A 27,060-nucleotide genomic window follows, 5' to 3' on the forward strand; every position below is an offset into this window, starting at 1 on the left:
AGTAGTACTCGGGCAACACTGGTAGCAATAGCGATAGTTAATTATGCTGAAAAATAAGACTTAAATAATATAGCAGCAACATTAAACCTACAGATCCTGCCCCCCTGTTTAAATAAATCCTATCTCTGGTCTTTTTACTGCCTAGTTCTGCGGCTCACCTAATTAAATAAATCCAGCCATGGAATTATTTTCCTTTTATAGTAGCCCCTAACTTCCACACCTTTTATAGGAGATCATGCCTATATTGATATGAAGCTGCAAATTTATAAGTGAAACAAGGAGAGTGAGTACTTATATCAAAATCATTGAAAACAAATCAAAAGTTATAAAGCCTAGAGTTAGGGTTGGGCCCATTATATAATAAGGGTACAGGTGCTATTATAAGCAGTGGATTAAAAAGGTAATCAACGAGAAATCAACTTACTATTATAAACACTGCCTCCTTTAATGTGCCACTTGTCTTGTCAGTCTTATATTTAGTTTTGCTAGCCATTTTATTAAACGATATTTGATATTATTATTATTAAGCCTAGTTTCCATAAAGCATCGATGACTCCAATTTATACAATTAAGGCAACTGCTTCTACTAACTGTGCATGAAGCGGACAATTTGATCCAACGATTAAATCCATTTAGGATACCTTTTCAAGAACTACTATAGCAGGCCCATTGTATTGCTTCCGGCCCGACCACCAGTAATACAGACCTCCTAAAACCAACCACCCCCCCATTACAACCACGCAATAATTCATATTCACCGATGTGACTGGTTGGGAATTAGGAAATGCGCTAAACACCATGGCAAAGGCGAGCCAGGCGATCGCAATCACATTTATTACCATACCGCCAATTGTCCCTAATGTGAATGGGCCCGGGCGATGACTTCCCGATTTGCGGCCATAGAGAGTCATGTAGATGATCGGAAGAATATATGAGGCGTATATGCCAAGTATCGCCATGGAGAGGACAGCGTTAAAAGCAGTTGAGCTTCCAAGGTAAAGGAATCCAAGCAGCATCTGAATCACAGAAATGCAGACGATCATGCGGGTTGGTACAGCGTAACGTTTGTCGACGTGCGCTAGGTAGCCCGAGAATGGGATGGCACCATCACGAGCAAAAGCCCACGCAGTTCGAGACGTTGATGTGAGACCCGCAGCGTTCGCTGCCATCGCAATGAACGTGACTGTCAAGGATAATATCGAAGCCCCAGCTTTACTTTTGGTGACATTCAGAAATAGCTGCATAAAAGGAAACCCTGTTGGTGACAGCAACAACTGATCGAGATCACCAATCGAGAATAATAGGATAACGCAGTAACCTAATCCCATAATACCATTCACGATGACACTGCCAACCATTGCTATCGGGACATCGCGGGCTGGATGAGCCATTTCCTCGGCAAGATGAGTTGCGCTATCGTAGCTAAAATAAGTTAGCATAAATCCACTCGCATTGTTCAGAGAGAGCGAAAGGGCTGCTCTCGGTATCGGCAAGGCTATGGCCAGGTCTACTTACCCCAGGAACGGATATACAGTACTCAAAAGCCCCACTAGCCAGGAAACGCCGTCGTTTGACCAACCACTTGTGTTCGAATGCTCGGTGAAGACATAGGAAGCATCGTGTTTAGGGGCCATAATCCCAAGAACGACAACGATTGTGAGAAACGCTACAATGTGAATGACACCTGCTGTCATCAGCCGCTGATGTGATCAAAAGGCGGATTGGACTTACCAGAGGCCATATTCGTAAGTGGTAAGAGCTTTGATCCCCACAAGTTCAGAGCTAGTGAGTAGGCGAGGACTACCCAATAAACGAGCATACCTTGCCACCGCTTCGGGATATAAGAGTCGGGATTGTTCAATGTGATTAATGCTTGTAACTGCAAGGCGGCAGCGAAAGCAGCCGAAGCAGACAATACAATCTGTCCACCACACGATATCCATCCTGTGAACCATGACGCAGCCTTGCTTGATCGCGATGGAGACAACAGAGCTACCCAGTGGTATTGGCCTACGCAGGCGTCAATTCTTGCATACGCTCTCAAGTGTTAAACACCTGTGACTACGTACCTCCAGCGGTTGGGTACATCGACGCTATTTCACCAAGGGAGCAGGCTACTGCGATGGTCGCAAGAAAGGTTATAATGCTATGAGTGACATAAGAATTGACCTCGAAGTAGATGAATGGAGCGCGGCACTCACTAGTTGTAGAACAGGCAAGGCGCACCACCGTTCGTTAGTGCTGTTGCAACGACAGTTGAAAGAGCTTCCCATGTCGCCATCAAGCAGAGACAAAGCGATCCGAGAGACCAAACGGAGAACTGATGTCGCAACTCGACATTCTCCATGAGCTCTACCTCAGCCACACTTGGTTTATCCGAAAAAATTCCATGATCCTTCTCTAATGAGATATCAAGAGACATTGCTTTGTAATGGCCAAGCTTGAAGGATGGCCTTATTATATAAAAGGGTGTGTGTAGGTAGTTGATATTCACAAACCGATCTCTGTCTAGTGTCCTAGTACTAGTGAGAGCTTTTGACATGAAGATGAGAGATCACTTTATAGCATTCATGTGCTATCAATGGCGGATGTGTTCCGTTATGCTCGCTACTGATCAGAAGATCCCGATCTAGAACACGACGAAAGAATTAAGAGTAGCCTTCATAGGCCAACTGGTTTGTTAGTTGACTTGTGCGCGTTCATGTTCATGGGAATCAAGAATACTCCGATTTCTAATCTTGTTTCAACTTATCCTGTCCATTCTTATAGGAACAAGAAATTGAGTTGATTTGAGTGCCACCTTCAAACGTGGACCAAGAGAAAGACCCGCATTGTAGAATTGACGAGAAATGGGTGATGGGGTAAATTGCGGGGCAGTAAAGGCTTAGTTCTCAGGCAAGCAGTTACTGGTCTTACCGAATTGGAGTGCGGGCTCCACTTCGAAGCCTGAATCGCCTTGTTCCGCGATCTGTCATTAGTACTGCGAGACTCCTATCACCCCTAGACCATCCCCGCTCGTAAGAGGCATGCGGGTGGTGGGGTAAGTTGCGGGGTGGTGAAAGCTTGGATCCTAGGCAAGCAGTTATTGGTCTTAGCGGAATTGGAACGCGGGCACTTCTTCGCACCCCGACTCGGCCTTGTTCCGCGATCTGTCATTAATATTATAGAATTCACCCCCCCCATCCCCCCCCAAGACCATCCTCGCTCACAAGAGGCGGCTTCTCTGCGGAGATGCCCCGCTCTGTGAAAGCTTCTCACACCATCTTTAGAGGTATTTAGTTCATAACCTCCAATTACGACGGTCGAACAATGAAATTTTGAGCCCTTTAATCGAACAAAAGCACCCCGAGAAACAGTAACGAGAAGCAATTGAGGGCCAAACAGGTGTTGGCCTATTGACAATTACAAACTCTACCGATATGGCACCTCATCCCCTTGACAGCTTAGCTGTCAACGAAATCAACGTCGCGAGACAGGTTATTCTCGATGATTATTCGAACGTCGTCATCGATTTCAGAGAGATCTTCCTCCAAGAGCCCAGAAAGGCAGAATTGCAACAATTCCTACACCTAGAGCACACAGGCTGCCTAAGCCCAAGCACAAAACGGCCCACCCGATTAGCAACATGTCAGTACGATGTTGTCGGAGCAAACAAGATCCCAGAATTCCATGAGGCTACCATTGACATTAGCAACGAGATAATTGTCTGTCGTGAGGTGGTCGACGTGCAACACCACGCAAGTCTAACTCTGTAAGCAATTTCTTCCATTTAGAGTTGACGACCAATGCCAGTCACTCACTGACAACGACAAAGCAAGGAGTTTGATGACTTGATTGCAGCTTGCCATGCTTCCCCACTTTACCAGGAAGCGCTGGCTGAATTCATACTGCCAGAAGGCTTTGAAGTCATCGTCGAGCCGTGGCCATATGGCGGTCTCGATGCCTCCGACAAGAATATGCGCTTCTTCCAAGGTCTCTGCTTCGCCCAAGACAAGCGCTCAAATAACGAGGATTCTAACTTTTACGGCTATCCGCTCCCATTGATTCCAGTCATGGATGCTCGGACAAAAAAGATTATTAGAATCGATCGCCTCGCAACTGGCGGTAAAGGAGACAGCCTAAACGGAAAAACGAACTCTAGGAACATTATTAACCACTGTGTACCGTCTGATTATGCCCCTGAGCTACTTCCTAAAGGTACGAGGAAGGACCTCAAGGCTTTGAATGTTATTCAACCAGATGGACCGTCTTTCAGAGTCAAAGGTAATTTGATTGAATGGCAGAAATGGAGATTCAGAGTGGGCTTCAACCCACGTGAAGGGGCAACAATTCACGACGTGCATTACGATGGTCGAAGCATTCTCTATCGTCTCAGTGTTAGTGAAATGGTACGTAAGACATCAAATACAGTCAAGCTTGATCTAATGAATTATGTAGACTGTACCATATGCAGATGCTCGGGCTCCTTTCCACCGTAAACAAGCATTTGACTTCGGAGATGGCGGTGCTGGAAACTGTGCCAATAACCTCTCCCTAGGATGTGATTGTCTCGGTGTCATTAAGGTAAGCCTGGTAACCTGAGATCCGCAACTCGAGATTAACAGATTGACGCAGTATTTTGATGGTGTTATTACAGACTCTGCTGGGCGAGGCAAACTAAGTCCTAATGTGATCTGTCTTCACGAACAGGACAATGGGATTGGCTGGAAGCACACGAACTGGAGAACTGGCCGCGCCGTTGTTGCCCGCAACCGCGAGCTCGTCGTTCAATTCATCATCACCTTGGCGAACTATGAGTACGTCTTCGCGTATAAGTTCAATCAATCAGGTGGCATTGTAGTCGAAACTCGAGCAACAGGCATTGTTAGTGTCGTTAACATTGACCCTGGCAAAACCAGTGATTACGGCAACGTCGTCTCACCAGGAGCACTGGCGCAGAACCACCAACACATATTTGCAGTTCGCATCGACCCGGCCATAGATGGTAACCATAACACAGTACTAGAGGAGACCTCGCATCGAGTCCCCATAAATCCTGAGACAAACCCGAACGGGAACTTCTACGAAATTCGCCAGAACATCATCAGAGAATCGCAATGGCTCGATGCCGCTCCCCAGCATAACCAGGTCATTAAAATGGTGAACCGCAGCAAAAAAAACCCAATCAGTGGAAAGCCAGTAGGCTATAAATTCATGCCAGCACCGACGCAGCTATTACTTGCTGACCCAAACTCCGTCCAGTCGAAGCGAGCTTTGTTTGCGCACCATCATATCTGGGTCACCAAATACAAGGATGGAGAGCTGCATGCAGGTGGTAAATATACTTTACAGAGCCAAAAGGAGGTTGGTGGCGTTGCAGACGCTGCTGCCCGCAAGGATGCCGTGGAGGATGACGACATTGTTGTTTGGAACGTATTTGGTCTCACTCATAATCCTAGGGTTGAAGATTGGCCTGTCATGTGAGCATTCAATGCCTCATAACCTAAAAGTCTCAGCCCCTGCTAACAGAGAAACTTCTAGGCCAGTGGAAATCCACGAGCTGCACATTAAGCCAGCTGACTTCTTTACCGCCAATCCATCTATTGACGTCCCTTCAAATAAGAATGTGTCATCCCAATTGGTAGAATCGGAGTGTTGTTCAAGATCATAAAAAACATGTGTTGTTATGCTTATTATGGTAACCTTGTGTATGCATGTCTACTAGTAAGTTCTGTGTCGGTGTCAAGGCATAGATGGGAATTCGAAGTTGCAATGTTAGTACCCGCGAATAATTTTAAAGGTTAATATCAGAGATGCAACGCAAATTATCCAAAATATTAGAACTGCCACCCTGCACCATATATGTACTATATATACAACAGTGGGTATTCGCTGGTGGTCACCCACCCAACTACTAATCTACCGATCTTAAGTAATCCTCCAGATAATAGTTAAATCGGTGCCATCCAGCCTAGTGGGTGAGCCTTGCTACCCTTACCCTTATTTTGTGATCGCGACCACCTCGACTACCTCAACCACCTAAAAGTAGGTCTATTTTTTACAACGCGTTGTATCGCGACAGTAGACGCCTACAGGTGAGTGAGTGAGCAAGGTGAGCAAGGTGAGCAAGGTGGGCAAGGTGAGCAAGGTGAGCAAGGTGAGCAAGGTGAGCAGGGTGAGTAGGGTGAGCAGGGTGAGCAGGGTGAGTAAGGTGAGGGTGAGCTAGATGGGTGAGAAAGGTGAGTACGGCTGAACTAAGAAAATAGTATAAAGAGCTAGTCACCCGCTTCCATATTTCAGAGCTTCTGTTTGCATCATCTATTTTCTTTTAAGTTATTTGCTACTATAGGGCAGCCAGCCTTTACTCCCAAGGAAACACTTGCTATAGCACAGGGGCGAGGTTTTACTATATAGAGTACACTTAATCAACAAAACCAATTAAAGGAGACTAAACAGTCCTATCCTTTGGTTTCGACCACAGTAGGAGCCCATTTAACTGCAAAGTCGAAGCCACACCCTTCTAATAGGCGTTGAGTCGTTGTCAGGATGAGATGCTGTAGGTTATATAGAATGGATGTCGCAGTGAGGGGACTTTTAATTCCATTTGTATTGGAACTTTAGGCATAGTTGAATTGGGTAGCGGCAGCGTCTACTTAGGCACTCTAGGCAATTAGTACAGCTAGGTAATTTCGATAGTGGTAACAAACACTCTTCTATATCTGCATCTTCGTGATACTCATTTACTCTACCTCCTGATACTAGGTCTTTTAGAGCCTCTGCTTTAGAACGTGCCGCCTTATTTTCAAATGCAGCTCGCTGCATACTTTGGGATGGTATAGTTTTGGAAGAGCTCTGGAAACGAAATCTTTGCCTGAATATCTGATTTGAAAACACAAAATTCTAGGAGCACCTTGGGAATATCCACAGCTTTAGCAGATCCAAAATCCTTGATGAGTGCTCCTAACGAACTTGATTTTTTTTTACTAGCTTCCGGATTCCAAGGCTGCAAACCTGACGTCGGATGACTTCTGGTCAGCCGTTTCGGGGCCGCTGCCTTCAATCTCCAAATCGACGTACTTCTTTCTGATTTTGTTATACACGCTGTCGTATATTGTCTCTTGCATCTAGGTACGTTTTCAACAATCCTCAAGATGGATGATATGTGTGGGAACGAAGAGGATCAACACAAACGTGTCTCTATCGAAATAAGGCTTATGAAGTTCACCAGAAACCGCGCAACACTTTTCAATGGTAGTAGTGCCTTTGTGCTCTCTCTTTAACTTTAGTAGAAAAGGAGCTTGTTAGATTTACTTAGATTGAAATGATTCTGTAGGCTAGTTATTCAGATTTATACGCATTTGTGGACATTTAATCGAGCCGTGGGGACGTTTTACCTTCGGCAATGCAGGTTGGTATGGACCAAAGTCGAGTCTGTACTCTGGTAGGGTTTACGATCGAGCGGGAACCTCAGCTCCTATGATGCCGCAAGCACGACCACCTCTCATGGAACACCTTCTCCTGTGCCAGCAAGGCGCTTATATCGTCAGCCGAGTTTTTTCTGCCGGTATAATTACTTCGGCCTTCTATATGCTTTCTCGCAACGCGAAGATTATACGTGCAGCAAATAGGGAGCAGATCCGCATTCACGAGGTTCTCTCTGTGGCTGCGTGCGACATCGACCATCATCTTCGACGCAGTGTCCAGGGCCAAACGCGAGCTTTGGGCTATATGCGCTTGGGCATGATCCGTTGATGGCGAACCGATCAAGGCAAGAATGCTCTGGTGTAAAAGAAAAAGTGATCTGTTGAATGTTAGATTCAAACGAGAGAAAAGGCACTGCCAACAACAAAATGAGCGTACCTGATCGAAGATGCAACAACACCGCAGTACGTGACCTGCTCCCACGTGTGCACCTCCATGATATGTGTGAGAAAGGACTGCACTGTATCATCTAGGCATCTCAGCTCTTGTAGTTTGGATTCGTTGCTGTCCGGAAGTCTGGCAGCACGCGTCACCTCATTGTGCAGGTACATAGCTTGCGCTTGGCGGCCAAAGGTGCTGATGTGAGTGGCATTTATATTGGATAGTTGGGGGGTATCAAAAGTCTTGGCATTTGGCGGCTTAGGCTGGAATGGCTGTCCAGGGGTGAGGTCCAATGGCAGGTAGGCGGTTGGTCCTGGGTATTCTGTTGAAGGTTGGCGGCTTCTGTCCAGAGCCTCAAATAAAACAATTCTAGTCCTAACTCAGTGGTCTATTATTGCTAGCAAACTATCGTGAGCCTACCTTTCTAGGATCACAACTCCCCACCATACATTCCAAGCCTCAATTGCTTTGAGTTTCGACATTGGGTCATTATCCGATGTGTTGATGCACTTGTCGAGACCAATACTGTCAGCCATCTTCAGACAGGTTCCCATCGAGATGTAAGCGGCAACGGGCCGTCCGCATGCATACTCAAATGCCGAGATGATAATGCTTGCTTGGACCATACGTATCGAGGTTGGGACTATGGCTTGCACTTGCCCGAATAGCATCTTCACAGTCATATAGAGTGCTTCTGTGGTGACCTGGTTTCCCGGTGTGTGCCCTAGCGAAGCAGCTGGCTCGGGGATTGTAATGAGGCACATGGTAAGAATGAGAAGCGAGAAGTCTGCTGGTGGCGATGGAGCGAATTGGGCTCTAGCGATCGCCTCTTGGAGAAGAGTGTCCGACAGGACGGGGAGCCATTTGTGAACACCATTAAAATATCGCTCGCATACTTCATGCACAGTCGTGCTTACAGAGAGTAAGACGAAGTTGACCTGGAAGTCTAGAATTCTGTTAAGATTGCATTCCGAACTGCTAGAGAGCGAGCACAACTGCGTCAGCAACGGGATGGGGCTCGGGCTGTTGATCCAAGGCCCATACTGCTCCCCGGACCACGCAGTCATGCTGGAAAGTGGGGTTGAAAGATCTCTTTTGGCAGAGCCTGTCGTGTCATACTTGCAAACGAGGTCTCTCTTGGTGCAGTACCCGCAATTGGGCAATCGTTTGTCACAGCCCTTTTTCCGTGCCTTGCAGGTGCTACAGACCTGCGCTGCACGCTCTTTGTCAGGCGAAGCCATAGCAAAATCTGCTGGTGCCCGCCTTGAGTTTATGGTCCTCGAGTGGAGCCGCCCTACTACCGCATACCGGCCTTAGAGCGTTTGCCGTGATATGCCGGAAAGCTAAGGAATAAAGGGGTTGGCGGCCGCTGCTACTTAGAATCTGTTAAAGATAATTCGGGTTTTAATTGTAACACCGAAGGCCGAGATAGATGCATTGGATGGCGGCCGCCACTACCAATATATATAATCAATTTGGTTATGTCGATGCTGACTGTTGTCTTGAGTCGCATCGTTGACAAATAGGTCCGGCGGCCGCCATTAAACTAGTAGTAGTTAGGCTCTGTAGATTACAGGGTACCCGCGCCGCGGAAAATAACTTAGTGTCCCTTGTGCCGAGAGCCCCACACACAGAGATCTTCTCCTGTAAACAAGCTACCTCTACCGAACTATAGGCACTCCTCGTCAGTAATCAGTAATTACTAATCATAACGATGAATATAAAATACAGTCTCCCCACTTGCAGTAAGCTGAATCATTTTCTTAAACAAGACCAGCATTTGCTGCTTTCCGAAAAATTTCTCCAGGGCAATGGAGTCCACAGACGACTCATTGAGCGACAGCAGCCAGCCTGATTCGAAAGTAGAATTGCCTCTAACACAGCAGCAGGACGCGGGTTTAGAAAAGAATAAGCCACTTCCGAGCTACTCAGCGCAAAAGGAAGGGGTAGCGCAAGGCCCAGGTGTCGGTGACAAAGATGCCTACCTCGTCGAGTTTGATGGGGGCGACCCTAACAACCCCATTAACTTCCCCTCCATCTACAAGATATGGCTTGTTCTCCAAATGAGTATGTTGGCATTTTGTGGTCTTGGGGGGGCGTCAATTATTGCACCGTCAGTGCCAACGGTTGCAGGTTACCTGAACTCTAGCATCGAGGTTCAAGTTCTGATGATTGCCTTGTTTCTTCTAGGTTGGTATTCTTCACGCCATCATTGATGAACAAATAATTAACTCTCACAGGGTTTTCACTAGGCCCGCTGGTTTGGGCCCCAATCAGCGAGGTATACGGCCGCAGATGGTCAATGCTTCCTGCGGTCTTTATCTACTGCCTTTTCAGTATTGGAACAGCAACGAGCACGGATGCCGCAAGCATTTTTGTCACCCGTTTCTCTGCTGGCATTTTTGGTTCAGCGCCCGTTACCATCGGTCCTGCAGCCTTGGCCGACTTCTTTTCTCCTCGGACAAGAGGAATAGCAACAGCTTTCTTTGTGACATGCGTGATAGGAGGACCGATCCTTTCTCCAATAATCGGCGCTGCGTTGACTATAAATCCGCACCTTGGGTGGCGATGTAAGCTGACCATATGGTAAATCAATTTGAAGGGGCTAACTTTACTTTAGGGACAGAGTACATGGAAGCCATTATATCATTTTTTATTTTTACAATTACGCTCGTTTGTTTGCCAGAGACATACCATCCGGTCTTATTGAAGAGTAAGGCACAAAGTCTACGCAAGACCACTGGAATGGAGCAATATTGGCACCCGCATGAGAATGAGAAGTTAAATCTCAACAACACTATCACCAAGCATCTAAACCGCCCTTTACTGTAAGCTAACTGTCGAACCTTGGGGTCTGTACTTTAATATCTAATTGTAGACGATTAGAATGCTCTTTACTGAACCCATGGTGGCATTAATTTCACTCTATTCGGGGTTTGTATACAGCCTACTCTTCCTCACTTTAGAAGTTTTCCCAATCGTCTTCGGGGAGCAAAGACAGTACAGTCTCGTTGTGTCCACTCTTCCGTTTTTGGGGATTTTTGTGGGTGTTCTCTGTGGAACGGCTATCAACATCGGCAACCAGCCATGGTACGCCCGGGCAGTGAAGAAGAATAATGGCCTTGCAGTTCCCGAAGCACGCCTTCCCCCCATGATACTCGGTGGTATTTTATTCTCGATTGGGTTATTTTGGTTCGGCTGGACAGCTGCGCCGCGGTTTCATTGGGCGCTACCTGTTGTAGCAGCAGGTAAGTCTCGTCGTGTTTCGAACCTGTAGCTCTACTAACCACATCATAGGCTTTATTGGCGCTGGATTCAACGTTGTTTTCCAGCAAAGTTTGAACTTCCTCATAGACGCCTATGGGCCGTTCGCATCGAGTGCAATTGCATCCAACACTTTCTTACGCTCTCTGTTGGCTTGTGCAATGCCCTTGGCTGCGAGGCCAATGTTTCTGAACATGGGAGTTGGTCCCGCAGCAAGTTTATTGGGTGCAATCTCCTGCTTGGCTCTGCCAGTGCCATTCATATTCATAAAGTATAGCTCCCAGTTACGGAAGATGTCCAAGTTTACTCCTATGGTGGAAGATTAGGCAGTTTTGACCAAGAGTGAAATGAGTCACATGATTTTTGCGGATTACAGAGGTAATAGTTTAGAGACTTCAGAAAATAGAAACCATAGATATATACTATTATACTCATCCCAATTAAATTAATAGATGCTGTGTTATTGAATGAACGCAATAAGTTTTGAAAATTATTTGTGAGATCTGATAATTTGATGGGCTTTTCGCCTCTGTTGCTCAAAAACCGACTAATCCAACATCCAACCGTTAACTGACAAACTTATAGTCGCTATATAAATCTTTAGTTATAGTTTCTCACCCCCTGGTGCCGGAACTCTAGTTGGATATGTTGCCGCCAGTAGCTATGTTACAAGTCTTGCTGCCTGCGGCGCACAGTGTCTAGAAACTTCGTGTTGTACAAACACATATTTCATTCAAGGGAAAAATTGCAACCTTGCATTATGGACCGAAGGCTTTCAATAACAATGTTGGGAATGACAGGCTTGAAAATCTTTACATTAAGAGACGTGTCCTGTGTAATCGTCAAGGCATGAGAAATATTTGCAAGCTCGCTCGTCAAGAAATTATCACATAGTTTCCAAGCCCTGCCGCTGGGTTGAGGGAGAGGGGGGGGGATGTGTGGCAATCCGAACCCATCTCCTTTTCTACGCTTTACAACGTCAATCAGACTAATGCCTTCTAATGTAAGCACCATCCACCGACATGTAACTACATGTATTGAGGCTGAGCTCGAATTCTATAGCCAAGCAAATCTCACCAATTACATTGCGGGTCTAGAAGAACGTAAATTGCCAGCATAACTATCAAAGAGGTTAGGGTTCGCTTATAAAGCTAACTCCGATGCCGGAGTTGGCTTTATAAGCCAAGTGCGCTTAGAAACTAACATAAGACATAGCAAATGCCAGGAATCTCGTGCGACAGCCCGGCTGCTATTTATTGAAAATGATTCATATCCGTCTAGTTGTTTCGCCCTAGACTTCTCCATCATGGCATTCGAACTCCAGCCATTAAATGCTATTGCAGACTTGGAGGAGATCATACAGCTCATGGTTGTAACGTTATACACCCAAGAGCCAATGAAAACAATCTTAGGGAATGCCTCTCCCGAGGACAAATGGACTCTCCTTTCACACTCAATTCGGGATTGGTTGACTAAACCAGGAGCAGTTGGCTTGAAGATGGTCGAGTCCTCCACCAAGTATGATTCTATAGGCAGAGGACTCAACACATATGCTTATGAAAGTTAGCAAAATAGTATCATTCTTCATCGTCCAACGCCCTCATTCTATGACGGATAACGAGAAGGCAGCTGGGTCTTCATCAATGGAATATCCGCTAGGGATGAACAAGGAGCTGGCTAGAGAGTTTTATGGTATCAGCGTGGGTCTCAGAAGAAGGAATGGATTCGACCCAGCAAGGGATTATAGTAAGACAACTTCCTCTTTCTCTCGTGCCTTGTTTCCATCTTGAAATGAGGTTTCTTCTTTGCAAACTAATGGAATACTGCGATTATCAGGTGGCAGCATCATTGCGACTCTCCCAGATTATCAAGGACAAGGACATGGGAGACGTTTAGTCGAAACAGGACTCAAAATGGCTGACACAGAGAGTAAAACATGGTATGCTGGGTGTTGGCCAGCGTCGGTGCCGCTATATAAAAAAGTAGGGGGTTTCGATTACATCACTGAGGAGTCAATTAATATGAGTCTCCATGGCGGTGAAGGAGTAGTCTCGATGAGGCTGTTTGTGCGCAAGCCCAATGTAACTACTATTTGAACTGAGTGAGTTAAGCCACCCAACTGAGTTAGTTGGTCATATAGTCGGTCTGGTTCAGGACTCTGTCTAGTTAAGTGACGTCTCGCTCAATTGAGTGAGCCTTATTACTAAGTTGGGCTACCACTTTAGACAAGATTACTATATATAGCTAGCGGCAGCTCGGCCCAGATCATTAGATACATATTAATATAAGCTATTCAAATCTCGCTATCGCTACCTCGCTGTCGCTGTAGTCTCGTCTCTTAACTATTACATTATCTTACCCTTTCCCTTTTGCGTCTCAACCTATAACTCTCCTCCACTTCGATAAAGTGTTGTTTTGCAGGCCTGTACGCCTAGTACTAGGGATGGCATAAAGATTATATCGAGACAGAATTTAATAGTGGAAAGATAAAGCTTAATGTTCAATCGGGAAGCACGCGGCTGTTTAAATCAACAACATTTAGGCTCTGCAGCATATTACTAGTTACTAAACATGTGATGATTCGACTTCATAAGAATTACACTTAAATGTAGTCCCTTTATTGTTCAAAACATTTCTATTGAAGATTTTATATAGACTACTTCATCTCGTTGCCACATAGAACAAACGCCTAGATAAATCGGTAGGTAATAAAATTATCGTAAATCAAAATATTTATGTTGGTTGTTGCAGGGCGACCTTAATGACCTCCTCGAGATTATCTTTGGGCAGTCCAAGCTTCTCCAGCTTCTCCAGCTCCGCTGCGTCAACCTTGTGGTCGAAGTCGCCACCGAGGCCCTCTACGAAGTGCGTGACAAAGAACTTGATGAAGGGCGCCATACCGTCACCCTTCTTGATGTTTTTCTCGTACTCACTGGCGATGTCCTCGTACTCCCTCGTCGTGACGTCCCAGTCTGCATCCGTGGTGCTCGTGGCGCGCTGCACCGCCTCTAGTATCTCCCGCTGTGACAGGCGGAACGATGGCGCGTAGACAGCCTTGTTCTTGAACTTGACCAGATCGGCTTCTGGCAGACTCAGCACGGCGGCAGCGGCCTCGCCACTGTGCGTGACCGTCGCCGTGCTAGTCTTAGCGTCAGCGCCGCGCCAGATGGTGGCCTTGCGGGCCTTGGGGTCAATTCCCCAGAGGCCGAGAGGGAGACTGATGTCTAGCCAAGGGCCAACCGCGACAGAGATCCAGCTGCTGACTCCCAGCTCATTGATGAAGTCGCGGATCTCCTTCTTATTCTTAAGGAGGATATTCTCCTCAATCAGCTTACTGGCGAAAGGATCAGGACCGAACTCGGATGGTAGGATCCAGCGCACGCCGACCTTAGCAGCCGCACGGATGGCGGGCTTCTGGAGGCTGATGATATGAGACAGAGGCGGCATAAGAACGATGGCGTCCTGGCCCTTGAAGACATCGGCGAGGAAGGCCTCGTCCTCAAGGTCACCCTTCTTGACGGTGACCCCGGAAGGAAAAATGCTGGTGGCCTCGAGCCGCTGAATAACGGTGATGGCGTGGATACCCTTGGCCAGGAGCGCTTTGAGCATCGGCTTGCCGAGTTGGCCACTGGCACCGACAATCGCGATCTTGCGTCCTTGAACTTGAGGCGCCATTGTGTAGTAATTATATACTGGCGCCAAAATAAATCGCGAAGATGAGGAGTAAGGCTAAATGAGTCTAGGTTGCTGATTTGGTATCAAGATGCTTGAAGCTAATCGTTGAATCGTTGGTTGTTTGAGGACACTATAAGGGATGGTTGACTCAACCGAACTAGAATCGTGTTTTCATCGTCGTTCTAAAGGGACTGTTTTAAATGTGCCAAACGGAAAGCTACCGAATCCTAAAGAGACTTAGCAAAAGGGCACTGTGAGTAATCTTGCATGTCGTCACTGCTTTATAACGAGTGTGTTTTTAAATGTGTCAAACGGAAGGCTACCGAATCCGCAACAGGTTAGCGAAAACGCGGCAGGAGTACTCGTATTAATCGTACTTGATGTAACTACATTTGTCATACAGCCTTGCCTTGAATGGGACAAGATTGTAGATTTATAAGCTGGTAATATACCTTGAGTATTAGTGATCATCCACGGGGATTAGATACTGTAGACTGCTAGCGCCACCAACGTAGCGTGACAAAGGTAGCCCGGACTACGGGACCATCTTACAACACTAACGAGTATTTCACTCTTGCCAGAGATCGATATAGTCACTTGCTAGAATCCTGCAGATAAACCTCCCTTCCTTAAATGCTAGCCAACCTACCTAATTTCTTCGCTTCCCCTTTACGAGCTACGTTTTTGACAGCACCTACCCAAACCCATGGCAAAGACGCTACCCAGTGGGATTTATGCCCCTCTGCCTGTTTTCTTTAGCGAGAACGATGAACTAGGCAAGTCTCCTCTATGCCATAAAGATACCTTTCTGGCCATGGCGGAAGAGGAATATACTAATGCTGAATAGACCTTGAGGCATATGCAAAGCATGCTAAATGTGAGGATCTCCCAAGCATGAAGAATTGAGTAATTATTAATTGGTCCGGGATAGATGTCACTGCACCAGGAATTTTCCCTGTTGTCTCGGCCAGCATGGGAGAAGCTGCTCATTTGGTTTGTTTGTGTTTCGTTTGGTCATTTGCAATTCTCTAATCGACAATATAGGATCGCCAAGAACGTATAAAATTAATCCAGACTTTACGACTTGCCCTTGATGATATCGGTTTATACAAAACGCCAATTGTTGCTGGCGTGGGTGCTAACAGCACTCGGGAAACTACTCAATTGGCGCATGATGCGGCTGCGGCTGGGGCAGACTTTGTCCTTGTCGTCCTACCAGGCTACTATGCAGGTGTCCTAAAGGCCAACCCGACGGCGATGAGGAAATTTTTTGTTGATGTGGCCGCCGCATCGCCAGTACCAGTGTGTGTCTTCCCTCCCTAAGACGGTCAACTTTATTCTCTCTGCTCCGTTTGGGGGATATTCTACACCAGACCGAAGAAAGAGTCCAATAAGTTAACGAAATCGTGGGTGTTAACTACGTCTGCAGGATCATCTATAACTTTCCAGCAGTCTCTGCGGGGATCGATCTGAGTAGTGATGATGTTGTGGATATTGCAAATGCAGCTCCAAATATATGCGGAATCATGCTGTCGTACGTAACGGCTTTATTTTGCCCTTGTGTCAAAATAATCACTAATATTATGATAGTTGCGGTAATGTCGGAAAATTGGCAAGAATTACAGCCCTTGTCGATAACTCGTCGTTTAAAACTCTCAGCGGATTTATTGACTTCCTCCTTCCATCTGTTGCCGTCGGGTCTGCGGGTGCTATTAGCCCATTGCCCAACGTCGCGCCGGTTGGTCTCACATGTAACATTTTGATAACAAAATAATAACAGGGTCCTAGAATTTCAGTTTCAAGCTGTGGCAGGCGGTTCAAAGTTTCGGAAGCGTTGCTGATTTTCATGAAGCCAAGAAACTCCAAGGCTTAGCTTCCTTAGGAGAAACGGCTTTACTAAAAGAAGGGGTAAGCACTGCCAACACTTTCTTTGCTTTAGGCTCGAGGTGGTATGTAATGGGCTAATATTTAATATAGCTTCTGGGGTTGAAGGGCTTGCTCAACCAACGGTTCGGATATCCTGCAGTGCCAAGGCTGCCACTGCTAGTGGTAAGCAATGATGCAGTTACAGAGATGTCTAAAAATAAGCACCTGGAAGATGTAATGGCTCAAGAGAAAATATAGAACAGTAAAGGAAAGACAGTATCTTGGATCGCAGTGTCCGCAATAACCACATTCCTTATCACATGCTGTTAAGTCTCTTGGAGCAACCGCCCACACTGTGCAATCCAGATTGTCGGCGCTGAAACATTAATCCCGAGGGGAGGCGCCTTTTCAGGAGGGGTCCAACACAGCTAAAGCCAGTAACGTGATTATATTTAGTCATCCAATTATGTCCTCTGCGTTTTTGATGCTCTGTAAATCTACGGGCAATCTCTATCTTCAAGTCTGCGAGATTTTCCTGCTCAGCAGATCCCAGCTGTTCTCCGTCTCTGCTGTACTATGTTCCGCAGTCCTTTGCCTCATCCCTCTCCAGTGTTCCACACTGACTGTGATATCTCCCTTAACCTTAATCTTATCCAGCCCATACAGGTTCTCCACACTATCTCCGCCCTAACTCCTAGTCGAATTGATCCCATCAAATCCCTCCAACACATTCCACACTCAGGGGCTGCCCTACAGTGGAGCGAGTAGGGCTCGGCAATGAAGGGTATTGAGAGCCCTAGATAAAAGGGGCTGGAGGCCCTAGATTCAGGCCTCCAGTCAATAGTCGTTGCATTTACGTAGACCTATTGTTCTTACGAATACTACCTTCTACCACCTCCTCCTGACCTGGTTCCCTAGACTCCCGTGAGACCCCGGGACTACGCTTTACAAGTATCCTATGAAAATACTTTATGATTTGACTTATATTATTATCTACATTCTACTTAGACCTAGCTTTGCAATTTCTCAACCCCTAAGCTTCTAATCATCATTTTTCGCACATGGCCGTACGCTGCCGAATTGCTCCCCAGCCCCTATTCGGCCTCTCCCCGACATTCCATAATCCAAAATAGGTGCTTGCCTACCATCGGACACACCGCGGGATTCGGCGTCGCGAGCTTCTTGCAGGCGAACGTAGTCGCTAGTGCGTTCTGCCGCACTCGATGACAATCTTGTCGTGGATGACCCTTTATCTCGGAAGAGAACCACAACCTTCAGGAAGCTAATGAGGCTCTTAGTAAACGCCGGAGGGCTGAAAAAATACGTGTTCGTTGAGAAGATTCACTAATTATGGAGGATTCACACAATATTTTGGCCTAGAAAGAGGTTAACGAGCAGGTTGCGTGGATATACGTGAAAATCGAGGTGGTGATCGGGAGAGGCCAGGGAGTGTACGGCTCTGTGGCAACAGTGGCAAGACTGGTCATATTGCACGAACGTGCTAGATCGAAGCAGAAAAGTCTAATGTATATAGTTCTGAGTAGTTTTAATTCATTTGAAAGGTTGTGGTTTTGTGATTGGCTAGAAAATTGGCCTCACAAAAAAGTGCGCAGCTCGCTGATGAACCACGTTAAACTAGAAGTAAATAAATATAACTAGTTATATTTACTTCTAGTAAGCTAAAAAGTTATAGAGTGTATCGGAAATCAGTAGAAGCATCCTGCTGTAATAAATTAGTACAATGTCTTTCCTGCAGTACACTTTACTCACGTCATGGGCCTCGATTAGCAACTCTCCTCGGTCGGCCTTCTTATTTTGGCGGATGAACTCAAGGTCACAGCACACGACTAAAACTATAGTCAATAGTGCGCACGCAATACACGCCCACATTCCAGGCTTGTAGCCTGTTTTTGCATCCTGGGACCGGAAGACTAAGCTACCAGCAATACCACCGATGCCGCCAAAGCCTACAAGGGTGGCGCTACAGAAGGCTCTCTTCCACTGGCCGCGAACGTTGTTGGCCTGGAAGGACAGAACGGCAGGGACGTTACTGTTGGCACCGGCCGTGGTGAGGAAGACACCAAAGTAGCGGACGGAGGCGCTCTCAGCCCAGCCCATAATAGGCAGGCCAATGAGACAAAGCGTCATGTTGAAGATGATAATCGGTCCCCGAACGTGGTACTTGTCGCCGACCCAGGCGGTGGCAGACATGATAATACCGGCGAAAGCGTATGGCGGCGCGACGAGGCACTGGGCGGCACCAATGGAGAAGCCCATATTATCCATGAGAATAATGGGCAGCGTATAAGCAAGAGCATAAGAGATAGTAGTAGTGTCAAAGAAGAGCATGGCATAGGCCCAGATCTTGGGGTCAGCGCCACCATTGATGAACTTACGCAAGTTGAAGGGGGGTGCTACAGAGTCGCCGCGGTCGCGGTTAATGCGAGAAATGATCCACTGGCGCTCACGTTGGCCTAAAAAGCTCCACGACTTGCGGGTGGAGTCGGGAAAGTCGACAAGCAGCCAGTAGCCTGCAATACCCAAGGCGCAGGTAATGACGCCCTCAATAATAAAGATCCAGCGCCAGCCAGAAAGGTTCTGGTGGCCACCGAGATGCATAAGCTAAAGGAAATATTAGAAGACGAAGAGAGACAGAGAAGGGAGGTGGGACTGGGCAACATACACCAAAGGCAAGGATACCGGCAAAGGCAGAGGCAACACAGCCAATAAGGTAGAAGAAGGAGTACCGCTTACCAATCTCATCTATAGAGTCAGTAATTGGCACCAGTAGTTAATAATATACTCACATCGAGTATACCATGTGCTCATAAGGTAGACACAGCTGGGGAAGAAGCCAGCCTCAAATATACCGAGGATAGCGCGTAGGCCGGCAAGCGACCTGAAGTCTTTCACAAAGCCCATTCCGATCATAACGGCGCCCCAAAGGAGTGTGATTCCAGCGAGGTGGAAGCGGGGACCGATCTTGCGGATAAGGATAGTAGACGGAGGCTGGAAGACAATATAGGTGGTAAAGAAGACAAGATTGCAAATATTCTGAGATAGGGCAATCCTTGTCAGTGGGAGTTCGCTACCATATCCGTTCGAGAGTTCACAATACCCCTAGAAACAACTTACATAGCGGAACCCTGTCAGGGTCAACTCGGCGCTCATGCCAGCAATGTTGGCGGCACTCATATTGGTGCGGTCCATCAGACTCACGCAGTACATGGCCCCAACCGTTACGACGAGGCGGCGGTCGAGGCGGCGGATGATGCTGCGCTGCTCAGTGGGTGTGAAGCCATGGGTGATGTCCTGCTCGTGCTCCTTGCCATTCGTAGGGGACCGGACAGGCTGGTAGTCGGCCTGCTTCTCCAGCGCCAGATTAGACTCGGTACGGTCCATGGGGAGAAGTGAAGAAAGGGGACGAGTGGGAAAGGAATAAGTAGAGAAATTGAAGAGAGGAAGCTAGCTTGATGCTATCTTGCGTGGACAGGAAACCTAGAGACGAAGGGGCCCTCGTCAAGATATAGAGGGGGATCGGCGCACGATAGAGAAGCACCCTACAGTATTGATCCACGGCCGCGATGCATCGGACAGGCTCCGCCAGACCTCATGCCAAGAATGGTGTCTAGGACTAGCAATTGTCAAGAAATTCCTCGGGTAATGGTGGTCCTAAGACCACTATGGTAGACTCTCACTATCCTGAGCTCTCCAGCTTGTTCCGCCTCTGTTGGTGGCAATGCAGCTCGCCGTTGCCCCCTATCATCGAGCTTGACGGCTGACCAGAGATCTGGGGCCCCCCGAACTGCGACGTACCCTCGGCACGCTTATGCGAGCCCGCGAATGAAAGACTCGGACTTAATCGGTAGCCACTAAAAGTCATAAAGTCATAAAGGCACCTCGGATTATGGACCGAGGTCGAGTAGTACAGACGACCCGATAATATTAAATGCGGGCTACAGTACTAGCAGTCTACAAGCAGGCCTGCATATGACCGCGGATTGTGAAAATAGCTTCTCAGATCTGCGCAGAAATAGGTTTTAGTATGAAAATGATAGGACCAAGCTCCTGATACAAGTTCAGGTTCTGGCACAGTAGATGAAACCTTGGGCCTCGGCAATATTTCAGATACGAGGTTGTGGTGGTCTTCGGTTTCGGTATTCCTGAATGCTAAGTAATTGAGGAAGGTAGGTGTATTAGCTGTGAAAACACATTGTTCCCTTAATTTATTCCGACCAATAGTATGTTACCCAATAACACAGCCCAGCAACAGCAAATGCCGAACAGGCCGTATCTAGCAAACACACCAAGCGCAGCACTTTGTCTTTGAAGATTTGAACATGGCTGAAGACGCCCACCTTGTTATTGTCTCAACGCGTCCAGATCTGATCACGACCACGAAAGTCAGCATTGGGGCTCAAACTTGAAAGTGGCTTGGTCAACTGTCTAACCAATCCTTACGGACGCTCTAGCGAAATCAAGTGGCTGGTTCGTCTACGTCTACGAATTCTATAGTTATTCCTCAGATAGAAGCTTCGTGCTCAACTCAATATAGTATTTGTCATATACCGTAACGCAATTACTTGAAAGCCTTTGTGTCTGATCCCCTGTCTTACTTAGTTAACCTTTATGCAAAGGAACCTCTGTGAATTCTACGCCATGGGACCCAGCGTTACACCACACTCTGTTGCGGGATATTGCATAAATATTATCTTGCTAAGGGATGTAATGGCATTGAGTTATGATGGGTAACACAAAGCATTCCCACCACTTGACCGGTGTGGCCCCGACTGCAGAAATAGACAGGCACGTGAATTCATGTTTCTTCCAAAAATGCGCCCGGCATAAGAGGCAATGCCAGATGTTGAGCGAGGATCTAACTAAGGGCCTAACAGCGCATTGACTTTGTCACTGGAGATCCCACCTTCATAGACCTGACCTTCCCAGGGCTATGATTCACCAAGTGAATGTGAATAACGTGGTTCAAGAGAATACGAAGGTGCTTGCGACCCTATCAAAGTAGCTTTATCACCACTGCAGGAACGTTACAGAGATCTGTCGGGCAGGTTCGTTGGAAGCAATGTGGCTGGCATAATTGGGTTAGTAGGAAACGACACGACAGTAATATGCAATCTGGGAGACCTACTCTGACTAAGAGATCTAGGAATGCCACTTATGCATGTGTTGGAGGATGCATGAGGAAGAATACATTTATCATGTCTGACCTCAATTTGTATCTGATTGCCACTCGACACAACGTCATTGGGATGGCATGAGTCGACGATAGGGATACCTAGTAGCCGTTGGGCTTCTGAATGCATGAAATATAAGGAGCTCCAGCGAGGCAAGTCCTGCTCTATGCTCAATGACGAATCGAAATCGTTGGAAAAGATTGCCTGTGATAATGATTTGAGAGAATTTTCGGAGCCAGAAATAGTTGGGGTTTTGGAGTCAACGGTTGCTTGCTGAGAAATTCTAAGTGCAAAGAAGAGAAAACCGTGTCAGCCAATTATTTAATTATACGAATCACGAATCACTCACCCTACTTGGCTCATCCTGCGGATGCAGCGGTTGCCTTCTTCGCGGCACCTGACACATGCCTCAAAGCCCCAGAGAGTAAGGCACCGTAGTTTACGGGTATGACAGACTTTACAGGCTCCTGGCCGTAGGGATCTGTTTTTTCGAACGGGACTCCCACCAAACCCTCTGTGCTGCTTTGGTATATTAAATATTTCGTGGGGAATCATGGTGGTTACAGTCGTGGATCCTCTCTATTCGTCAAGTTGCGGTCGTAATTTTAAACAGAAAACGAGCAGCTGAAGAGATAGTTTCTGTATATATAGATACAAACGTTTAGCAAGAAAGCCAAAGGGCCAAGGATCGGAAGGGAACAATCTTTCAGCTGCTCAGCTAGCCGTTGTGGCGAGCAAGCGGGACGGTCGACCGATTGTTATCCCTATGCCGGGGCAACAACTGAGAGAATAATTGAGGAGAATATGCCGATGGTGGTGCTGACAGGAGAGGAGTTGGGGAAGGCGAGTGGGGAAGGTGATGGCATCTCGACAAAAGCATTGTCCGCCGAGACATATATACGGTTGCCGGTAGCCAGCATTGTCCCCGATTAGTCTGGAGGCCAGAGCAAGTTGCTAATCGTGATCATATCCTTTCATAACGTACACTAAAATCTCGGTATAAAAATCCTGTAGATAAGAATACCTGACCAATAATAATTCGACGATATTCTTATCATACAACCATTGCAACCAAGATTCTTATAGCGAAGCTTTACTGTAGCTGACATAGTTGCGAATATTAGTTAACCTGCTACTGGCTCACGGAACTGGCTGTGGAAGCAGGCCCATCTTCTGATTCTGAGCAAACTTTTGCATTCCGACCTCTGAAAAAGCTATAACGTATTACGTGCATAGAAAAAACTACAGATATATTTTTGGAACCTACTATTGGGCTGTTGTTTAGATATTATGTTGGCAAAGACACAAGGTTTAAAAGTAACACTTAAGAGTGGAACTTTGGCTAGTGAGAATATATTTGTAGAAGTGTCGATCTTCAACCCCGAACGAGAATCTCGCAAGCGAGGCAAAGCTATTAGGAGGATATGTCCTACAGGAAGCCTGATCAATATTAGCGTAGGCTCATGCGGGCCTAAAGCGTTCCAGATTACCCTTGCACTAGATTTCTGTAGCAGCCGAGGTCCCGATGTCCGAAGTAGGTGGGAAAGACGTTAACGAAGAGAGTTAGACCCGAAAAGCTATCAACATCAGTTAATGATAGAATAGATGGATGAATTAACTTGGAACATCTTTCCCCAGGCTATATAGATCTAGATTCATATGCGAGATTGTCGGGTGTAGCTGCAACGTGACTACTGTATATAGAACAGTAATAAATGAATCAATTGAATAAGTAAACTATCTACTGGGCCAAAAACTACTGTTTCTAGGCCGCCGCGGCACCAGCCTCGTCACCCAACTGTACACGCTTTGTAACCCAAGCTTCCAAAGTGCAAGTTTCGCCCCGCCCATTTTCGTGTGGACTGTCTTCTCCACTTTTTCCATCAGTCTCCTCTGTCCACGCCTTGCCGCTCCCCGCGGTCTTTAGCTCAATCGCTGATTCGGGATTTTGGCTCCAGTGGGCGCCTGCTGGTTTGGGATTCATCTTGCAGGGACGGAAGATGCTGTAGGTACTTTTTGCGAGCGTGCTCTGGAAAACAGTGGGCATGTATTTGGTCAGCAGCGGTCGGATGGCGACTAGGCAGGCGCAGATCACGGCCGTGTAGACCTCGAGTATAGACCAGATCACTACGTCGATGCTGCCCCCTGTTTTTTTTGTCAGTGTTGGGAGCCTGACGGCGAGGATAACTATGCATACATGTTGCGTCGAGGGACTGGACTTGGTAAGAGAATATATATTTCAGGCGGACCATGCTGGTTACGCATGCACTGGATAAAGTCAATACCTACCAAAAAAAAGGTGGGAAGGGGGGGCAGGGTTGAAAAGAGAGAAAGTGGTCACGTACAATGAACCACATGCGAACATGAATATGACCGCCAGTCTCCTCTTCAGAGTAAGATTCAGTCCCTTCAACTCTCTGACAGGAAGTAGCATAATCACAATGTCTTCAAAAATGCTGAACCCAGCCCCGGCGAAAACCACAACAGTTGGATTGATACACTTCCCTTTCACGCCTAAATCCCAAATTGCACTAATGGGGATACATTGCAAAGTAATGACCATGAAGAATGCGAGGACATGGCAGGTAATTAAGGCTATGAAGATCTTGGTAAAAAGTCGGAAGCGTTTACCCTGGAAGATGCGCAGTAATAGAAGGAGAAGTGAGATCTTGGCCAGACCTTGGACTACCGCGTAGAGTATTTGAGATGTATAGTAGAGCTACCGGTTGTTAGCATGTATAAGAAGTTGCGTTCGAATACCTACCTGTTGTAGAGAGATTGTATTCTCCGGTGGAACATCCCACACATGTTTCCCGAAGCCTCGTGTGGCATCTGATTGTCGTTATTATTTATTGACTGAAACGATGGAACAAAATTGGAGCGTACTATATATTGGAATAACTGACATCGGTATCATAAGTGCCTGATCACAAGTCAGCCTCACCGTCAAACCAGTTTGTCTGCGTGTAACTCACACCAGCTGCAACTATGGCCCAATCATCCCACCAAATATATGCAACAGTGAAGCGGGAGTAAATCCTCAGTATAATTACTGGAAAGGAAATTGCCGATAAAATGGTAACTACTCGGATAAGTTCTGCACTCCGAGATGGCTGTGGGACAGTTTTGCAGACGAGGTTTTGCGAGACGGATATCGCAGCTGTAGACGTTAGCATTGACTCAAGTACGGAATGCGAATCCTAGGATTTACTATACTGCTCCGTGCGATTACAAGATGTTTGTATGCAGGCAGCGAGTTGACCCCGCAGGGTGGTATTCCTGCAGAAGCAGCTTTGAATATCATCAAAATGGCATTCCACCATTTGAAGCAACTTCTCAGAGCATGATATCTTGAAGGTGTCAGATAATTCGATAGACTAAAGATCCAAATAAGGAGCTCACCGAGCAAGCAGGAAGCTCTGAGAAGATCACTCCAAGATTCAATTGCGCTAGCACTCTCGTTAAGAGAGACACAAAAACCAAAATCGTAGAGAGTTGCATTGTTTCGTGATTAGCCAGACAATGTTACAGTACAGCAATACAGTTAGATGCTGTGGACTGTGTATTTAACCTACGGTTTTTAACCAGCGAGCCTAGTGCCACTAAGGAGATCCGCGGTACTAAGCCAAGAAATGACATGGCAAGTCATCGCCTCGGCCTATCCCCTAATGCGATCTACCCCTGTTAGCTCGCCAGTCATGAACAGAATTTTGAGGAGGGAGGGGGCTGGGAGGGGCCACAGAGGTGTAAAGGCGACATAACTTAGAAAGAAGGGTCATAGCGTAGCGTAAATGCTACTCCCAGTCTCTTGAGCTTTTGGAACGAACTTTCAAGTCTGTTGCCTTAGCTTGTCTCCTTAGTTACACTATCTTTCTTGAGTGTTCCCAAGAACGCAATACCGTAGTGTATCGGTTGCCTCGGCTTTTGGATTTAGCGACCTAAGTCCAAGTATACGAAGTGCTCGCACTGCCATGTAGGAGATGGACCTGTTTCTAGGAGGACTTTGACCGTGGAACGATTCCAACTAACCTAAAACAGGTAATAGTTAGTCGATTAGTTGACGAAGGTCCAGAGTATCTCAGAGGCTTGTCTGCCTCAGTCCAAAGTCATCTCGATAGACTATGTGGCGTCAATATATGCTCCGATATAGAAACACCTTGCGTATTCTGTTAACACTGGTAAACCCTGCAAACTGTTCGTACGTAGCTCGGTCTCCTACAGTGTTTGAGCTGGTTGCCTCGACGCCTCGTACCAGACTTATGCCCGACTTCCGTAAAAACTTTGAAGCACCGTACTAGGAGAACATCGTGCACACTTCCACAATGCTCTGCATCAAAGAGCTTTAGAGCTGGGTGTCGACGTAGGAGTGATTAGTCGGGTCGAGAATTATGATTCCGACAACATAATATTCGTATGACTTTTGTTCAATGACGAAGGCCTGGTTATTATGTTCCTTTGAGAATGTAGGTATGTTTGTTTCGCCCAATTCCGAGGGATAGTATTTGGGGATACCGGAGAACGGAGCTAAAAATTATTGCAGGCGCTTTACTAGAATAGGACGTGTGTGTTGTGTTGTGGTCTAGTCCTTCCGAGGACTTCGAAAGGCGGGGAGGTAGGAAAGGCGGGATGGTAGGGATCGAAAGGCGGGAAGGCAGGGATCGCCGAGACGCTTTGCCTATTTAAGCAATAAGGTAGGAATAAGTTAGACTAGACCCTCTTAGGCGACTATTGGGACCTTCCCTCGGCACGCCTATGCGAGCCCGCGAATGAAAGAGTCGCGCCTAAGCTCTAACCACTAAAAGTCGGATCGTGGACCGAGGTGGAGTAGTGGAAACTACCCCATAATATCACAGGTAGGCTATAGTAGGCTATAGACCCGCCTATGATCCCGGATTGTGAAAGCGCTTCTGAGATCTGCTTATGAAAATGAGTAGAGACTACTCCTAATACAAGTTCAGGTACTAGTAGAAGAACCATTGAGCCTCGGCAATATTTCAGATACGAGGTTTTGGTGGTCTTTGGTTTCGATATTCTCGAATGACAAGCAATTGAGGAAGGTATTAGCTGTGAGAATAGTAGATGGTTGCTTGTTTTCTTCCATCAGCTTTAGCGTTCTGAGTCGTTCCTCCTGTAAGTAATGACAAACAGGGTTGGCACCTAGTTCCCCTCATTTTTTCCGACAGGATAACCTGGCCAGTGCTGCTAGTCCTTTAAAGTATAG

At 46.8% G+C, this 27,060-nt stretch overlaps 10 protein-coding genes across 10 annotated transcripts; 4 read left to right on the top strand and 6 right to left on the bottom strand.

The window, feature by feature from the left end:
• Positions 1-590: 590 nt before the first annotated feature.
• VE01_07065 (uncharacterized protein) lies at positions 591-2,931 on the bottom strand. Its single transcript, XM_018276501.2, has 5 exons — positions 2,202-2,931; positions 2,070-2,146; positions 1,732-2,010; positions 1,516-1,684; positions 591-1,422 (listed from the first exon to the last, which is right to left on the bottom strand). Exons 1-5 carry the CDS (start codon positions 2,540-2,542, stop codon positions 633-635), a joined length of 1,656 nt encoding a protein of 551 aa, XP_018127735.2. The 5' UTR covers positions 2,543-2,931; the 3' UTR covers positions 591-632.
• A 254-nt stretch (positions 2,932-3,185) lies between these two features.
• VE01_07066 (uncharacterized protein) lies at positions 3,186-5,763 on the top strand. Its single transcript, XM_018276502.2, has 5 exons — positions 3,186-3,751; positions 3,815-4,388; positions 4,438-4,563; positions 4,615-5,459; positions 5,521-5,763. Exons 1-5 carry the CDS (start codon positions 3,420-3,422, stop codon positions 5,648-5,650), a joined length of 2,007 nt encoding a protein of 668 aa, XP_018127733.2. The 5' UTR covers positions 3,186-3,419; the 3' UTR covers positions 5,651-5,763.
• A 702-nt stretch (positions 5,764-6,465) lies between these two features.
• On the bottom strand, positions 6,466-9,326 carry VE01_07067 (uncharacterized protein). Its single transcript, XM_018276503.2, has 4 exons — positions 8,263-9,326; positions 7,840-8,211; positions 6,687-7,780; positions 6,466-6,641 (listed from the first exon to the last, which is right to left on the bottom strand). Exons 1-3 carry the CDS (start codon positions 9,081-9,083, stop codon positions 7,447-7,449), a joined length of 1,527 nt encoding a protein of 508 aa, XP_018127734.1. The 5' UTR covers positions 9,084-9,326; the 3' UTR covers positions 6,466-6,641; positions 6,687-7,446.
• A 164-nt stretch (positions 9,327-9,490) lies between these two features.
• On the top strand, positions 9,491-11,519 carry VE01_07068 (uncharacterized protein). Its single transcript, XM_018276504.2, has 6 exons — positions 9,491-9,587; positions 9,732-10,032; positions 10,083-10,412; positions 10,463-10,670; positions 10,729-11,090; positions 11,140-11,519. The coding sequence occupies exons 2-6, from the start codon at positions 9,906-9,908 to the stop codon at positions 11,430-11,432; spliced, it is 1,320 nt and encodes a 439-aa protein (XP_018127807.2). The 5' UTR covers positions 9,491-9,587; positions 9,732-9,905; the 3' UTR covers positions 11,433-11,519.
• An 810-nt stretch (positions 11,520-12,329) lies between these two features.
• VE01_07069 (uncharacterized protein) lies at positions 12,330-13,219 on the top strand. The gene is made up of 3 exons (XM_059463855.1): positions 12,330-12,624; positions 12,674-12,852; positions 12,943-13,219. Exons 1-3 carry the CDS (start codon positions 12,413-12,415, stop codon positions 13,200-13,202), a joined length of 651 nt encoding a protein of 216 aa, XP_059319474.1. The 5' UTR covers positions 12,330-12,412; the 3' UTR covers positions 13,203-13,219.
• Positions 13,220-13,571: 352 nt separating this feature from the next.
• VE01_07070 (uncharacterized protein) lies at positions 13,572-15,096 on the bottom strand. Its single transcript, XM_018276506.2, has one exon. The coding sequence runs from the start codon at positions 14,779-14,781 to the stop codon at positions 13,840-13,842; it is 942 nt and encodes a 313-aa protein (XP_018127782.1). The 5' UTR covers positions 14,782-15,096; the 3' UTR covers positions 13,572-13,839.
• A 191-nt stretch (positions 15,097-15,287) lies between these two features.
• VE01_07071 (uncharacterized protein) lies at positions 15,288-17,168 on the top strand. Its single transcript, XM_018276507.2, has 8 exons — positions 15,288-15,557; positions 15,629-15,658; positions 15,713-15,774; positions 15,826-16,085; positions 16,211-16,315; positions 16,372-16,519; positions 16,570-16,689; positions 16,759-17,168. Exons 1-8 carry the CDS (start codon positions 15,488-15,490, stop codon positions 16,903-16,905), a joined length of 942 nt encoding a protein of 313 aa, XP_018127781.2. The 5' UTR covers positions 15,288-15,487; the 3' UTR covers positions 16,906-17,168.
• A 520-nt stretch (positions 17,169-17,688) lies between these two features.
• Positions 17,689-18,134, bottom strand: VE01_07072 (uncharacterized protein; the record flags this gene model as incomplete). The annotated part of the gene is made up of 2 exons (XM_018276508.1): positions 17,689-17,929; positions 18,061-18,134. The coding sequence occupies 2 exons, from the start codon at positions 18,132-18,134 to the stop codon at positions 17,689-17,691; spliced, it is 315 nt and encodes a 104-aa protein (XP_018127758.1).
• A 200-nt stretch (positions 18,135-18,334) lies between these two features.
• VE01_07073 (uncharacterized protein) lies at positions 18,335-20,049 on the bottom strand (the record flags this gene model as incomplete). Its single annotated transcript, XM_018276509.1, has 5 exons — positions 18,335-18,370; positions 18,418-19,269; positions 19,331-19,410; positions 19,455-19,701; positions 19,783-20,049. 5 exons carry the CDS (start codon positions 20,047-20,049, stop codon positions 18,335-18,337), a joined length of 1,482 nt encoding a protein of 493 aa, XP_018127783.1.
• Positions 20,050-23,561: 3,512 nt separating this feature from the next.
• On the bottom strand, positions 23,562-26,435 carry VE01_07074 (uncharacterized protein). The gene is made up of 8 exons (XM_018276510.2): positions 25,242-26,435; positions 25,051-25,189; positions 24,815-24,999; positions 24,726-24,762; positions 24,604-24,671; positions 24,185-24,558; positions 24,037-24,107; positions 23,562-23,984 (listed from the first exon to the last, which is right to left on the bottom strand). Exons 1-8 carry the CDS (start codon positions 25,338-25,340, stop codon positions 23,605-23,607), a joined length of 1,353 nt encoding a protein of 450 aa, XP_018127756.2. The 5' UTR covers positions 25,341-26,435; the 3' UTR covers positions 23,562-23,604.
• Positions 26,436-27,060: the final 625 nt, after the last annotated feature.

The sequence above is a fragment of the Pseudogymnoascus verrucosus genome (genome assembly GCF_001662655.1).
Source record: "Pseudogymnoascus verrucosus strain UAMH 10579 unplaced genomic scaffold scaffold_42, whole genome shotgun sequence".
Classification (NCBI taxonomy): domain Eukaryota; kingdom Fungi; phylum Ascomycota; class Leotiomycetes; order Thelebolales; family Thelebolaceae; genus Pseudogymnoascus; species Pseudogymnoascus verrucosus.

Excerpts from the sequence above, each read along its gene's own strand:
- VE01_07065 (XM_018276501.2), bottom strand. The coding sequence starts at position 2,542 with ATGTCAAAAGCTCTCACTAGTACTAGGACACTAGACAGAGATCGGTTT. Across the intron at positions 2,147-2,201 it reads CCTTGCCTGTTCTACAACTA|CATTATAACCTTTCTTGCGA; the intron begins GTGAGTGCCGCG and ends TGTCACTCATAG. Across the intron at positions 1,685-1,731 it reads ACTTACGAATATGGCCTCTG|GTGTCATTCACATTGTAGCG; the intron begins GTAAGTCCAATC and ends TGATGACAGCAG.
- VE01_07066 (XM_018276502.2), top strand. The coding sequence starts at position 3,420 with ATGGCACCTCATCCCCTTGACAGCTTAGCTGTCAACGAAATCAACGTC. Across the intron at positions 3,752-3,814 it reads CACCACGCAAGTCTAACTCT|CAAGGAGTTTGATGACTTGA; the intron begins GTAAGCAATTTC and ends ACAACGACAAAG. Across the intron at positions 4,389-4,437 it reads GTCTCAGTGTTAGTGAAATG|ACTGTACCATATGCAGATGC; the intron begins GTACGTAAGACA and ends TGAATTATGTAG.
- VE01_07067 (XM_018276503.2), bottom strand. The coding sequence starts at position 9,083 with ATGGCTTCGCCTGACAAAGAGCGTGCAGCGCAGGTCTGTAGCACCTGC. Across the intron at positions 8,212-8,262 it reads GGAGTTGTGATCCTAGAAAG|AATTGTTTTATTTGAGGCTC; the intron begins GTAGGCTCACGA and ends AGTTAGGACTAG. Across the intron at positions 7,781-7,839 it reads GTTGTTGCATCTTCGATCAG|ATCACTTTTTCTTTTACACC; the intron begins GTACGCTCATTT and ends AACATTCAACAG.
- VE01_07068 (XM_018276504.2), top strand. The coding sequence starts at position 9,906 with ATGAGTATGTTGGCATTTTGTGGTCTTGGGGGGGCGTCAATTATTGCA. Across the intron at positions 10,033-10,082 it reads GATTGCCTTGTTTCTTCTAG|GGTTTTCACTAGGCCCGCTG; the intron begins GTTGGTATTCTT and ends TAACTCTCACAG. Across the intron at positions 10,671-10,728 it reads CATCTAAACCGCCCTTTACT|AATGCTCTTTACTGAACCCA; the intron begins GTAAGCTAACTG and ends GTAGACGATTAG.
- VE01_07069 (XM_059463855.1), top strand. The coding sequence starts at position 12,413 with ATGGCATTCGAACTCCAGCCATTAAATGCTATTGCAGACTTGGAGGAG. Across the intron at positions 12,625-12,673 it reads ATGGTCGAGTCCTCCACCAA|CAAAATAGTATCATTCTTCA; the intron begins GTATGATTCTAT and ends TATGAAAGTTAG. Across the intron at positions 12,853-12,942 it reads CGACCCAGCAAGGGATTATA|GTGGCAGCATCATTGCGACT; the intron begins GTAAGACAACTT and ends TGCGATTATCAG.
- VE01_07070 (XM_018276506.2), bottom strand. The coding sequence starts at position 14,781 with ATGGCGCCTCAAGTTCAAGGACGCAAGATCGCGATTGTCGGTGCCAGT.
- VE01_07071 (XM_018276507.2), top strand. The coding sequence starts at position 15,488 with ATGGCAAAGACGCTACCCAGTGGGATTTATGCCCCTCTGCCTGTTTTC. Across the intron at positions 16,086-16,210 it reads GCCGCATCGCCAGTACCAGT|GATCATCTATAACTTTCCAG; the intron begins GTGTGTCTTCCC and ends CTACGTCTGCAG. Across the intron at positions 16,520-16,569 it reads CATTGCCCAACGTCGCGCCG|AATTTCAGTTTCAAGCTGTG; the intron begins GTTGGTCTCACA and ends ACAGGGTCCTAG.
- VE01_07074 (XM_018276510.2), bottom strand. The coding sequence starts at position 25,340 with ATGCAACTCTCTACGATTTTGGTTTTTGTGTCTCTCTTAACGAGAGTG. Across the intron at positions 25,190-25,241 it reads CAGAGCTTCCTGCTTGCTCG|ATATCATGCTCTGAGAAGTT; the intron begins GTGAGCTCCTTA and ends GACACCTTCAAG. Across the intron at positions 24,672-24,725 it reads GTCAGTTATTCCAATATATA|ATGCCACACGAGGCTTCGGG; the intron begins GTACGCTCCAAT and ends AACGACAATCAG.